This window comes from Dipodomys spectabilis, unplaced genomic scaffold (genome assembly GCF_019054845.1).
Source record: "Dipodomys spectabilis isolate Male_0828 unplaced genomic scaffold, ASM1905484v1 ptg000030l, whole genome shotgun sequence".
Lineage (NCBI taxonomy): Eukaryota > Metazoa > Chordata > Mammalia > Rodentia > Heteromyidae > Dipodomys > Dipodomys spectabilis.
Genome location: NW_024870707.1, coordinates 2,457,642 through 2,471,343, shown reverse-complemented (window position 1 = coordinate 2,471,343; position 13,702 = coordinate 2,457,642). Strand labels below are relative to the sequence as shown.

Genomic DNA, 13,702 nt, shown 5'->3' with positions numbered 1-13,702 from the left:
AGAAAGGGGAGGGAAGGGAAGTGCAGGGAAGGCAAGGCAAGGCCAGGGAAGGCAAGGGAATGGAAGTGAAAGGCTGAAAAGGAGATTCCTTTAGAAGTTGCATCCAAAAAAAAAAGCTTAATGGCATTAGAGTCAAGTCTCCAGTCTACACTGCTCTGTTTTCAAACTCTGAGCACATTAGTTCATGTCAGTCTGCCTGAAAATGTTTTTCTCAGTAGCAAGTAATGGAAAGTTTGGTACCTAAGTCTAGGTATCATCACTCTCTATGGGGTTTCCGCAACCAGATGCATGCCTCTAAATTAACCATGAAAACATGCCATCTGAATCATTGAGAGGTTGGCCATCAGGAAAAGACAAGGCAGATGTGGGGGAGACAGGAGCCCCATGGTCATAACACCTCTTCCTCTTGCAGAAGACCCTGGGAACCAAAGAAACTCGTTGGATACTGCAGCCCCTCTCCTTTGAAAGACTGGAAAACCAAGGTAAGCCCTGCTCATAATAATGCCCTCAACAACACCGAACAGACCTGTGCAGGGAAAAGTTCCCCTGCACTTGGGGTACACTAACAAGATGTAGAACAGCTGACACTCATCCAAAGGGGATGTAAGTGACACTCCAAAGTCGACTTATTTATGGGCTCTCTTGCACTGAGAAATCTACACTCTCTTCCTCCTTGCTGATGAAGCAGTAGACAGCGCTGCATATGGCAGCTTGCACTCCTAGCTGGAGGCCTATAGCAACCCTACTAGGAGGCTTTTCATTTTTTCACTTTCCCTAGCACCTTACTCTTGCATTCAGTTAACTTTGCCTCTGTTCCCACCCTTCCTGCCTCAAAATTCTTTATTTGGTGGAGAACAAACAAAGGATTCAAGACCACTATAGGGTAGATACTCTATATTGGAAAGAAGTTGACTTGAATTTGATACCATCCAATCTTGGGAGCTGGAATCCTCCCACCTAAATCTCTTTAGTTATCAATAATCAAACATTCTCCAAACTCAAAGCATAATCAGAATACTGGCATTTCCAGTACTCAAAGCAACAGCTGTTTAAATAAGCCAAGTTTTCAGAGAGAAATACATTCTCTAACTTTGACCTTAGCTTAAAACCATACCATATCTTACACCAGGCTCAACAATGTCCAAATAGAAGAGAAAAACTTTCTCAAGAAGTTTTCAAAATTATATTACTCAAGGGCTGAAATGTAGCTCATCGGCAAAGAGCTTGCCTAGCAAGTGCAACGTCCTGGGTTCAATCCCCAGTACCAAAAAAAGAAAAAAGAAAAAATTATATTACTCAAATCTTATCCTAAACTACAGCTAAAGCAAACTTTAACTTGATTCTAACAACATTTCTAAAATGGAACATTAATCATGTTTGTTAGAGCCACCTGGGGAAAAGATTAAACACATTGAGTGTTGTCTACACAAAGACTTTAGCAACAGCCAATTACTAATGCTCTAGGTGATTTAAAGGACAAACCATGAACAAATCTATATTCGGTGCGTGTATTTAACTACTGCTCTAGAGTCAGTAAAGAAAGAATCACAAAAAAGGATGATCTGTGAGTAAATTACAGAGTAGAGCCAGAGACCAACAAGAGGAAGATTTGTGTGAGAGACTACTTTTGAGGTTGGTCTGTCTCTAAGAAAATAGGGTAGACACAAGATCTCGGGTGATGAGTGAAAGATATTATGTCTCCATAGTTCATTATTTACAAGACAAAAAAATAACCAAAGTGCCTATAATACCAAGCCTGATCATATTGATTTATTTGATTTCCATATTTGAAAGGTTCTCATTTGGATAACAGGGCACTAGTCCCAGTAGTTTTGATTTTCTTTTTACTTTTCCAATCATTTTTTATTATTAAGTACTTATTCAAACAGGTTTTAATTCTATAATTCAGGTGAGAAGAATAATTCCTAGTGATCAGTGTCACCCCTTCCATCACTGTCAATCATTTTCCCCACAATTTTATTTTATTTTTTTATTGTGATAATATCGTACAGAGGGGTTACAATTACATGGGCAAGATAATGACTACATTTCTTATCAAGGATTGTTGCCTCCTCCTTTGTTTCCCTTTCCCATCCCTTCCCCTCTATCCCTCACCATCCCCCAAAGTTGTAAAATTGCCTAGAGAGAAAATAATTCCAGTATGCTCACCTTTCAACTCCTAGAGTTCATCTAGTACAGATTGTTCAGAGGGCAAGATATAAATGAAAGCTCTCTTGCTGAAAACAGAGAATTCCATCATCATCATCTGCACCCAGGTCAGTAAAAACTACATCTTTTACCAAAATGTTATGATTATTTTAGGCAACTTTTTGTCTAAAGCAACATTTGTAGTGTGACTTAAAAATTTGACTGTACTGCTAAGGAAATGAATTTGAGTATGATAACATGAAAATATCCATAGAAAATACACCATCTAATTCAAGTCACATGCTCTTAGAAAGATCTGATAATTTTTACACATTGTGGTTACTATTTATATTCACTAAGCACACTGATTCTACACATTTTTGTTGGTAATGCCATGAAGTTTGGAGTTTGGATTATTTTATTGATGGTGGTGAGTTGTCATTGTTGTTGCCTTTCTATGATTTCCAGGCTACCACTCTGAACTTACCTTTTGTGAATTCAATTCACTAAGAATGACTAGACAAAGATCATTCACTGAAGTCAAAAACAGAAAACAAACAACTCAGACAATGATTTCCCAAAATGTCAACATATTTTTCCTTTTAATAATGTTGTGAGTTCATAATACTGACTTCTGTGCCCAGAAATTGTCTTCGGCAAATTATGAACTTTTTTATAGCAGATCTTGCAAAAGGGAGAAGGGCAGAGAACAAATAATGTAGCTCATGCTGTTGGCTATTACAAATATGCCTCACTACTGAAAATCCGCATTTAGATGAGTCAAAAAGTACATGTCTTACTTTATTCAATAGATAAACCTGTATAAGTAAAATCTAAAAACTCATCTTACTCAAATGAACTAATTCCACAGGGGAAAGTTGTATTATCCTAGCTTTCCTCAACATAGATATATCTTGTCAACAGGAATGTCAGAGTACCTCACATAAAATGTGTAAACTGTGACTGCAGATATGTATCACTTTCTTTGCTTTTTTAAAATACTATCATCAAAGTGATGGATAGAGGGGGTTATAGTTACATACATAAGGTAGTGAGTATATTTCTTGTCGAACTTGTTACGCCCTCCCTAATTTTGCTCCCAGTTTCTCTCCCCCCACAGTCCCCCCACCCAAGTTTTACAGTTCATTTCCAACATGTCTTGTGAGTATCTCTGTTGGTTCACCTTACCAAAATCGAATACAGTGACAACAAGGGATAAGCCACAGGAACAAAAACACAAAAGAAAAAAGAACTCACATAGTACATTAAAAACAACAACAACAAAGAAAAAAACCTCTTGTCTTGAAGTTCATTTCACTTAGCATTATTTATATGGTCATATGTACATAGCTATTGAGCTATTCTACCCACCTGCTAGGCTTATCCTAGACATACACTAATTATTACAAATAAGGGAAACCGTGGGTCCTATGCTCCTTTGGGTCTGGCTTACATCACTTAATATGGCATTTTTCAACTCTTTCCATTTCCTTACAAATGGGGCAGTGTCATTCTTTCTGATGGAAGCATAGAATTCCAATATAGGTATACATATAGATACATATATATAGAGAGATAGATACATACATATATACATATATATATATCATGTTTCTTGATCCATTCATCTACTGAGGAGCATTTGAGTTGGTTCCATATCTTAACTATGGTAAATAAGACTACAGTTACTTAAATAATCCTGGGTAGAACCCTATAGCTGATTGAAGTTCAACTGCAAGGATAATTTATTTATGAAATACTGTGACCATATACAGGAACTTCATATCATTTAATACCAACCTCCAAAAGTATGAAAGGAAGCAGCATGAAATACAGGCCCATGTTGAGCCAGACACAACATGGATGGCAGCTTAAAAGGTTGTAACAAGTAACATTTTTTTTTTTTTTGTCCATGGTGGGGGCTGAATTCTGGGCCTGGGCACTGTCCCTCAGCAACTCAGCTCAATGCTAGCACTCTACCACTTGAGCCACACTCTGTCTGCTTATGTGGTGCTGAGGAAGCAAACCCAGGGCTTCATGAATGCAAGGCAAGCACTCTACAACTGAGCCATCTTCCCAGCCCAACCAGTAACTTTTAATAACAAGAGTTTCTGGGCTTCAAAAGGGAAGGAACTCCAACTGAAGCTCTATTTCTACAAACTTGTGTTTTCATGAGAGATAAAGTATAAATCACATCACAAAGCCACATTAAAGCTGCAAAACTTGAACCCTTGATTTTAGATACATAATTAGGTACAATAAAGAATATTGTTTATATACCTATAATTGGCCACAGATATTATTATAACTTAACAGTAAATTATATTTATGATGTTTGCTACTGCTACACAAAATGGAATTAAGCCAAATCTAAATTCTTAGAAGACAGAATGTTTGGAATGTGCCTTTAGGCCATAAGCCTAATGACACATTGATTCACTGTTTTAATTGTAAGATAAATACGGTATTGATTGAAATGAATAGAAAGTAGGTTTCCTGATTCTGTTAAGTGTTCTTCTTTTATGTGATATCTAAAATAACACATATGAGGAACTGTAGCTCCACCGATTTTACAGATAAAACAAAACAGGTGACAATGTATTTTTGCACTGACTTCGACTTCACATCACTGAGAAGGACAACATATTTTTAGGTGGACCATACTCACACAAACCAAGAAATATTAATACAAACAATGAACAATGTGACAGAATTCATCCTGCTGGGCCTCACCCAAGATCCAGAACTCCAGAAGCTCTTGTTTGCTGTGTGTTTAATCATCTATTTGGTCACACTGGCAGGCAACACATTCATCTCAGTCACCATCTTCGTCAGCCCAGCCCTGGGGTGTCCCATGTACTTTTTCCTGTCATACTTGTCCCTTATGGATGCTCTCTACTCCACTTCCATTGCTCCCCAAATGATCGTGAACTTGGCATCTGAGAAGAGCACCATATCCTACAATGGCTGCATGACACAGCTCTTTGCTGAACATCTGTTTGCTGCAACAGAGATCATCTTGCTCATTGCCATGGCCTTTGACCGCTATGTGGCCATCTGCAAGCCCTTGCACTACACCACCATCATGAGCCGCCCTGTGTGCTCTTTCCTAGTGGGGGCAGCTGGAGTATTGGGGTTTATTCATGGATTGATCCAAGTTATGTTTATTGCTCAGTTGCCCTTCTGTGGCCCCAATATCATTGACCACTTATTGTGTGATGTAATACCACTGCTGAAGCTGGCCTGCACTGACACTCACACTTTGGGACCTCTGACCTCTGCCAACAGTGGCACACAGTGTTCAATCACATTTTTGATGCTACTTGCTATCTATGTGACCATCCTGTACTCCCTGAGGAATCACAGTTCTGAGGGACGTCGCAAAGCCCTGTCCACCTGTGCCTCTCACATCACTGTGGTCATCTTATTCTTTGTACCTTGTTCCTACCTGTACCTCAGGCCCATGGTCTCCTTTCCCACTGACAAAGCTGTGACTTTGTTTTGCACCCTAGTCACACCTATGTTGAACCCTTTAATCTATACCCTCAGGAATGAGAAAATTAAAAGGACTATGAAGAAGCTCTGGGGTCCAATAATAAAAATTGATGATAAGTAAGCTTTTCATCGAAACTTATTTTATCAAAACTGTTTACAATTAGGAAACTGAATTATCCTGTCTGCAACAAATTTTTAATTAGAATAATACATTTCTGGAATACAAATTAATAACATATTGTTCATGTATTTGAAAACATTAAAGTTGTAAACATATCCTTCTACTTCAATATTTACCATATTTTTGTGTCACTCTACTTCTTTTTAAAATGTATAGTAATTGTCATGATCAATATTTTTAGGCCTATAGAGCACTAGAACTTTTCTTACTATGATATTATACTTTAGCACTAAGTGTTCAATTATCTTCTTTTTTCTATCCCTTTCCAGACTTTAGTGAGCACTTTGTATATCCAATTGTGTGGAATCCATTTTTGATTTTCATATGTGAGTGAGAACATGCGGTGTGTGTCTCTCTATGCAAGACTTCTTTTTTTTTCTTGTGAACGAATTTTTATTTACACACTGTATCTAGAAATAGATACATAAAATCTTATACAATTTCCAAAAATGTGCAAAAAATTACTATAATTCTTTTACAAACCAAAACACATATTAAAATCAATGGACTTTGGATAGCTCATTCTGTGGTGTTTTCAGTACAAATGGTACACACCTGATTTGAAACACACAGGAAAAAGTGTAAACTAGCAATCTGGATTGCAAGTATTAATTTCATGGCACTCCAATAACTATGAGACTTCTTTAACCCAATATGTATGCTATTACAAAATTTTCTAAGAATTTCTCCTCATCTCTGCATGTAGCATTTGGATTTTTCAGAAACAGCAATTATACATCTTGCCATGTTATGATTGGTCAATAAAAAGGATGCTTATAAAAACTTTCTTTACAAGATTAAAAAAGTATTAAGAAAACAATTTGTGATTATTAACGTACCAGTGCCTTTATAATTTCAATGTTGTTTATGGAACTGGGTATTGTTCCTTCTAATTCAACAAAACTGTCTATTGCTGGTAGTGTGATTTCACTTTCAATCAACACTTCACATTCCAAGAAAAATTTAAGATTGAAATCAAAACATGTTATTCTGAATCTTTGCTGAAGTGGTATCTCTCAGAAATATGAAATATACAGTAATTTAATCATGCTCCTGAAAGCACTGTTGCTAAGACAGACTTGTAATACTAGTAGACAGACTACAGAAACGATGAAGATCTGATATGCAAGACTTCTTAACCTTACAGGACCTCACCCAACTTCTAGCTATGTTACTGCAGAGGACTGGAGTCCATCTTTTAGTAGCTAAATATGGCATAAGGGTAATGTACAACACTTTTTTAATCTATTCTTCTATTGATAGACACATTAATTTTTAGTTAAAATAACAGCACCTCCAACTCTTCATGACACAGCCAGAATACTTTCACAGACCCTGAATATTTTTAGTCACCATCTCATGTTCAATTTCTTTGCTTAACAAAAAGAAAATGATGTAAGATAAATCTAACCTGTATCTATATTCTTACCAGAGCAGTCACAAAATGTAAGTTTTAATATTTTTGTGAGAAAAGCACAATGAAGATAAAGTACAAAGTTTTAACAGTTGCCAGGAGCCAGTGGCTCACACCTATCCACCTAGCTATGCAGAAGAATGAAATCTGAGGGTTGGAGTTCAAATACAGCCAAGCAAGAAAGACCATGAGACTCTTATCTCCAGCTAACTACCAAAATATAAAGCCAGAAGTGGAGCTATGGCTCAAAGAGTAGACCCCAAGGACTGGTACCAACAAAAAAAGTTCAATAGTTCTTCCAGTACAAATGGAAACTGACCATCAAGATCCATGATAGCTTTCATAATCACCACTATAGCCAGAATGGTGTTTCATTCAAAAGAGGACAAGCAACTATATGAGAAGGGACTATCAACCCGTAGGCAATGCCTTCAAGAAGGACACTGATGTACTTTCCATGTTCTCATGTTTGAAAGGTTTGCAAATGTCTTCCTCTTGTACCCTCTGACAGATTTGGATGAACCAGACAGAGAAAGAGAGCATTGCCACAGCATTTTCACAAACTTTCATATCGACGGATCCTTGCAATATATCATTATCTACAAAGGAATGGGAAAACAAAGAAATAGAAGGGTGTAGGTCAAAGAGAAACCCAATGGGCCTTGTCTCTAGTAAAAACTACAATATGGTCCTGAGCTAGCTGTTTTCTAACTGATTGATCAGTCCTGACACTATCCATGGAAAGGAAGATGCACTAAATGAAATAATGACACTATTGAAATTGAAATGATGTGCTCGTGCAAAAAAATCAATAAAAATTAAGTGAACACCAAGTAAGCATCAGTGTTCTCTTCAATGGATCTGGGATGCTGGGGATGGACCATGATCACAGAAGGACTGGACCTCTTAAACATATAGAATAATTCAAATCTTTTTATGACTAAGAGTAGCCAAATGATGGGTTGTTATCCCAGCAAGGATGCCTTGAGGAACTATGTCCTGACCATGGAAACAAAGGATGAGTTTATCACCAAGGCTTTTCTGGGCTTCAAATATCAATAAGGCCAGGTGAGCCAGTGGCTCACACCTATAATCCTAGCTACTCAGGAAGCTGATATCTGATGATTGAGGTTCAAAGCCAACATGGCAGGAATGTCCATAAGATTCTTATTTCCAATAAATGACTCAGAAAGCCAGAAGTAGAGCTATGGCTCAATATGGACAGCACCAGTCTTGAGCAATAATGTTCAGGGACAGTGCTCGGGCCTTGAGTTCAACCCGAGAGCTGGCAACAATAGGAAAAAAAATGTCAATAAGTTTAACTGTAGTTACAAAAGAAGAAACTAGGAGTGCAGGGATATATCTCTATAAAATAATGGCTATTCATGACAAGAGAGTAGCCAACATTGTACTAAGCAGGGAAAAATGAAACCATACACTCTAAAACCAAGAATGAACACATGAACCATGTTCTCCACTTTTATTCAATAAATCACTGGCATTCACAGCCAGACCTTAAGAAAGCAAGATAAGGAGGGTTCCTGGAAGATGGCGAAGGAGAAGCTGGAATCTAAGCAAGCTCTCGCATAGAAAGCAATTTTAGAGTTCCAGTGAACAATCCTAAGCCAGAGAATTACACCAAATGTGCCATCGCAGGACAGAGAGTTAGGCCAGAGAGGGGAAACCCAGGCAAGGAGACACTTCTGAGCTCTTGCCAGCAGTCGCCGCCTCAGCGGCGGCAGCAGCTGTAGCGGTGGCGGGCAAGCACAGGAGCCATATCTGAGCCACAGAGAGTCCGGGACGAAGGAGCCAGACGCAGCGGGCGAGCGGATTCTACTCAACACCAGCAAGAACCGACAAGGAGCGGACATTTTCATCCTGCAGTTCGCAGACCAGAGACGACCCAGGAACCAAGACTCGGCGTAAGTAGAAGCCTGAAGTCCTCACTCCTTCTCAGGGAGCAGAGGAGGGAAGGCCACCCCTCCCCTCCCCAGCACCGGTGATCTCCATCTTAGATACCGACACAGCTCTGCGGAGCTGCTAGCTCCAACTCAGGCCTTGGAATAAAACTAGTCATTTGGCGGATCACAAGAACTTAACTACAGCGTGACCTGCCAGACTCAGCTACACCCAGGGAAAAGTCACCAGCTAGGGCGCCAGCCCTAGGAGTGGCTTTCTTCACTGGGTAATCAGAGCCAGAGGCTGCCCCTCCCTCTAACAGCCTCGACAAGCAATTGAAAATCAGTAAACAGAAACCTTGAGAATGGCTCAAGGCTAGGCTCTGTGAGTTTTTCACAAACTAGCCCCCGGGAAAAGCTACTGTCTGTTGAAAGGCCTCAACTCTACCCAGAACCTAGCCACATCACTGCATCCCCCTCTTTTGTGATACTCAAAGCAGATCTGCCTCCCAATGAACTAGCCTGGGAGGAGGATCGCCAAATTCTGGGTAAAGCAGAGCATTTTTCGGCCTGTTCGAACAAACTGACTTAAGAAACCAACCAAGCCACAGGACCACAAGCAGACCAGAGACTCCAACAAGAGGCTGGTTACTGACACAAGGGAGATACAGGATTTTTCGCACCCCTCCCAAAAAAAATCAAAGAACTTTTTTTTTTCTTCTTCTTCTTCTTCTTTTTTTTTATTTTTTATTTTTTGGTACCTTATATAAAAAAATTTTTTTTCTTTTCTAAAACTTTTTTAATCTTTAATTTTTGCCTTTTTTGAAAAAAAAATTGTTTTCCAGAAACTTTTTTTTCCTCTTATAATTTTTATTTTAGGGATACGTGAGTGTGCGTTTTTCTTTGTTTTTTGGTTTTCTTTCTCTTGTTTTTTCTTTTTTAATTATCTTTTTGTTTTTTGTTTAGCTCTACTGAACTTCTCATCTTTTTTTTCTTCCTTTCTTATCCTTTTCACCTTCTCCTCTCTTTCATTCTTCTTTATGTGACTTAATTCTTGTCCTGCACATCCTCAGACAAACCCTTAGTTGACTATTAGACCCTATCCACCATTGTATACACACTTAATCCACAAATTTATCACTCAATTCAAAACCTCTAAGACTGAAATTCCTTAATAGCAGTACTACCTCTTTATACCTATATAATATTTTAAGCATTTTTATTTTTAAGTTTTTCACACCTCCTTTATATCCTTCCCCTTCTCTCAATATATTCATGTTCTTCTCTAAATAGATTGTTATCGATTCTACATAATTTTATTAATTTTTACTTTTCTATTTTTTCTGGTCTCTTTTCTTTTCCCTTTCCCTTTCTTCTTTTTTTCCTCCCTCTCTATTTTCATCCTACCCAACCTATTTCCTGCTTTGAGATTAGGACTTAGTTAACTCTCCCTGAGCCTCCCCACATCAATCTATTCCTATTTTTTACCCACATCTCTCCCTAACCCTAATAATTTCTGGTCTTCCAAATTCTTCTTTGCCCATTAACATATAGTTGTTTGATGTTGATGTATCTGTTGAACTAGATTGTATCTGTAGACTATTGACTGTGCAAATTCAGACTTGGGTTGATGCTTGCCTTAAGATAGTGTTCTAGCACAAAACTGGTGCTATTTTCATCTCAAATGGGCAGAGTAAGCCGGAAAAACACAAGAAAAATGGCAAATCTGGGTATCTCAATTCCCAATCTGGATAATCAGGGGACAGAACAGATAATGAATAATCCAGAGGAGAATTCCCAAGTAGCTCTACAAACTCTGCCCGCAAGCATGATAAATCAAAAGATTGAAAGCATACAAAGGACTCTGTATGAGCATGATAGGGAGAGAGAGGAGGCAATCCAAAAGTTTATACAGGAATATCATAAGTGTGAGGAAGCTACTCAAAAACTGATACAGGATTTGCGTGAGCAGCTTGAGAATACTCAAAGAGAAAGGCAGGAATGGCATGAACAGGCTGAGAACAGTCAAAGAGAACTACAGGAATCCCACAAACAGGAGGAAGCTAATCAAAGAGTAATACAGGAATTGAGAGAGCAGGAAGAGAATACACAAAGATCACTAAAGGCATTCATGGAATCCATTAACAAAGAGCAGAAGGAAGTCAGGGAGACCACAAAGGGAATGCTGAATGGAACCCAACAGAAGGAATGGCAGTTCAAGGAAACCATAACCAATCAACAAGTGATTTGAGAATAAACACTAAAAACCAAATTAAGGATGTAAAGAAGTTCATACAAGATCTAAAACAAAGCTTCAACAAAGAACTTGAAGCCATCAAAGCTGACCAATTAGAAGGAAAAAAAAAAAAACAAAGTAGAAAGTCTTGACAGCAGGTTAGACCATGCAGAAGATCGAATCTCAGGGATTGAAGACAGCCTAGATATTATAGAGAAAGAACATACAACCATCCAAGACAAGTCCAAGAAATATGATAGATCTATCCAACACTTGGAAGACACCATTAGAAGGCCTAATCTAAGGATAATGGGTGTAGAGGAGCACCTAGAAACAGAAGTTAATGCCCTAGGAAATTTGTTTAACAGGATCCTAGCAGAGAACTTCCCAAACATGCAAAAAGATAGGCCTATTCAGATACAAGAAGCTTTTAGAACTCCAAATAGACAAGACCAGAATAGGACATCCCACTGTCACATTATAATCCACACAGGATCAACTCAGAACAAGGAAAAGATCCTTAAAACTGTCAAGGAGAAAAGATTAATCACCTATAAAGGGAAACCAAGTAGAATCACCTCAGATTTCTCAGCAGAGACAATCAAAGCAAGAAGAGCCTGGAATGATGTATGCCATGCCCTAAAAACAAACAACTATCAACCAAGAATACTTTACTCAGCTAAACTCTCCTTCATAACTGAAGGCCAAATAAAAACCTTCCATAGCAAAGAAAAATTGAAACAATACATCTCCACCAAACCAGCCCTACAAAAGATTCTTAAAGATGTCCTACACATAGAAAACCAACAAGACCACAATAAAGGCCAAGAAACTGCATCCAAACTGAGAATCCAGGAACCATAGGAAGAACCCAGTTTTCGCAGCCCCCAAGAAGGTGAATAACATGGCAGGAACTCCCAAATACCTCTCAGTCCTATCTCTTAACGTTAACAGACTGAACTCTCCAATTAAGCGACGTAGACTGTCTAGTTGGATTAAAAAACAAGACCCTTCTATCTGCTGCCTGCAGGAGTCACATCTTGCCCGTAAAAACTAACACATTTTCAATGTTAAAGGCTGGAACAAAATCAACCAAGCAAACGGCCCCCATAAACAGGCGAGAGTTGCAATCCTAATATCAGATAAAATAGACTTCAAATTAAAATTCGTGAGAAGAGATAAAGAAAGTCGCTACATACTAATTAAGGGATCTCTCCTTCAGGAGGATATTACAATTCTAAATATCTACTCGTCAAACAATGGAACACCCAAATTTATCCAAGAAAGACCACTTTCCCTCAAATCACATATAGATCCAAAGACATTTATTTTTGGGGATTTTTACACACCACTCTCCCCACTAGATAGATCAACTCGGCAAAAACTCAACAGAGAAACCGCAGATCTAAACAGCTGCATAGATCAACTAGATTTAACAGATATCTACCGAACATTTCACCCAGCAGCATCAGAATACACGTTTTTCTCAGCAGCACATGGAACGTTTTCTAAAATAGACCACATTTTAGGCCACAAAGCAAACCTGTCTAAATTCAGAAACATTGAAGTTATACCTTGCATTCTCTCTGACCACAAGGGAATAAAATTAGAACTCAACACCAAAAGCCACCAAAAAAAGCCCGGTATCACATGGAGGCTGAACAACACACTGCTGAACCACGAGTGGGTCATGGAAGAGAATAGAAAGGCAATTCAAATGTTCATGCTATTCAACAAAAATGAACACACAAACTACCAGCTCCTCTGGAACACAGCAAAGGCAGTACTCAGAGGCAAGTTTATAGCTCTGAGCTCCTACATCAACAAATTGGAGAGATCTGAAACCATCAAGTTAATGACACATCTAAACCTCCTTGAAAAAGAGCAGCAAGATAAACCCCAATCCAGTAGATGGAAAGAAATAATTAAAATTAAATCAGAATTAGATGAATTAGAATCCAAAAAAACTATAGAAAGAATCAACAAAACAAAGAGTTGGTTCTTCAAAAAAATTAACAAAATTGACAGACCCTTAGCAAATCTTATCAAAAAAAAGAAGAGAACACATCCAAATTAATAAACTCAGAGATGAGAATGGAAACATCACCACGGAAACAACCAAGATTCAGAACATTATAAGGGAATACTTCTCAAAACTTTATGCTAATAAGTTTGAGAACTTGACAGAAATAGACCTTTTCCTAGCAAATATTGACATGCCAAAACTAAACCAAGATGAGTTAAACCAGCTTAACAGGCCCATATCAAGCATTGAAATAGAAACAGCAATAAGAGACCTCCCAGCTAAGAAAAGTCCAGGACCAGATGGT

At 38.3% G+C, this 13,702-nt stretch overlaps 1 protein-coding gene across 1 annotated transcript; it reads left to right on the top strand.

Annotated features, from left to right (window-relative positions):
- Positions 1 to 4,837: 4,837 nt before the first annotated feature.
- Positions 4,838 to 5,764, top strand: LOC122105340 (olfactory receptor 4C45-like). Its single transcript, XM_042676556.1, has one exon. It carries the CDS (start codon positions 4,844 to 4,846, stop codon positions 5,762 to 5,764), a length of 921 nt encoding a protein of 306 aa, XP_042532490.1. The 5' UTR covers positions 4,838 to 4,843.
- The last annotated feature ends 7,938 nt before the right edge of the window (positions 5,765 to 13,702 follow it).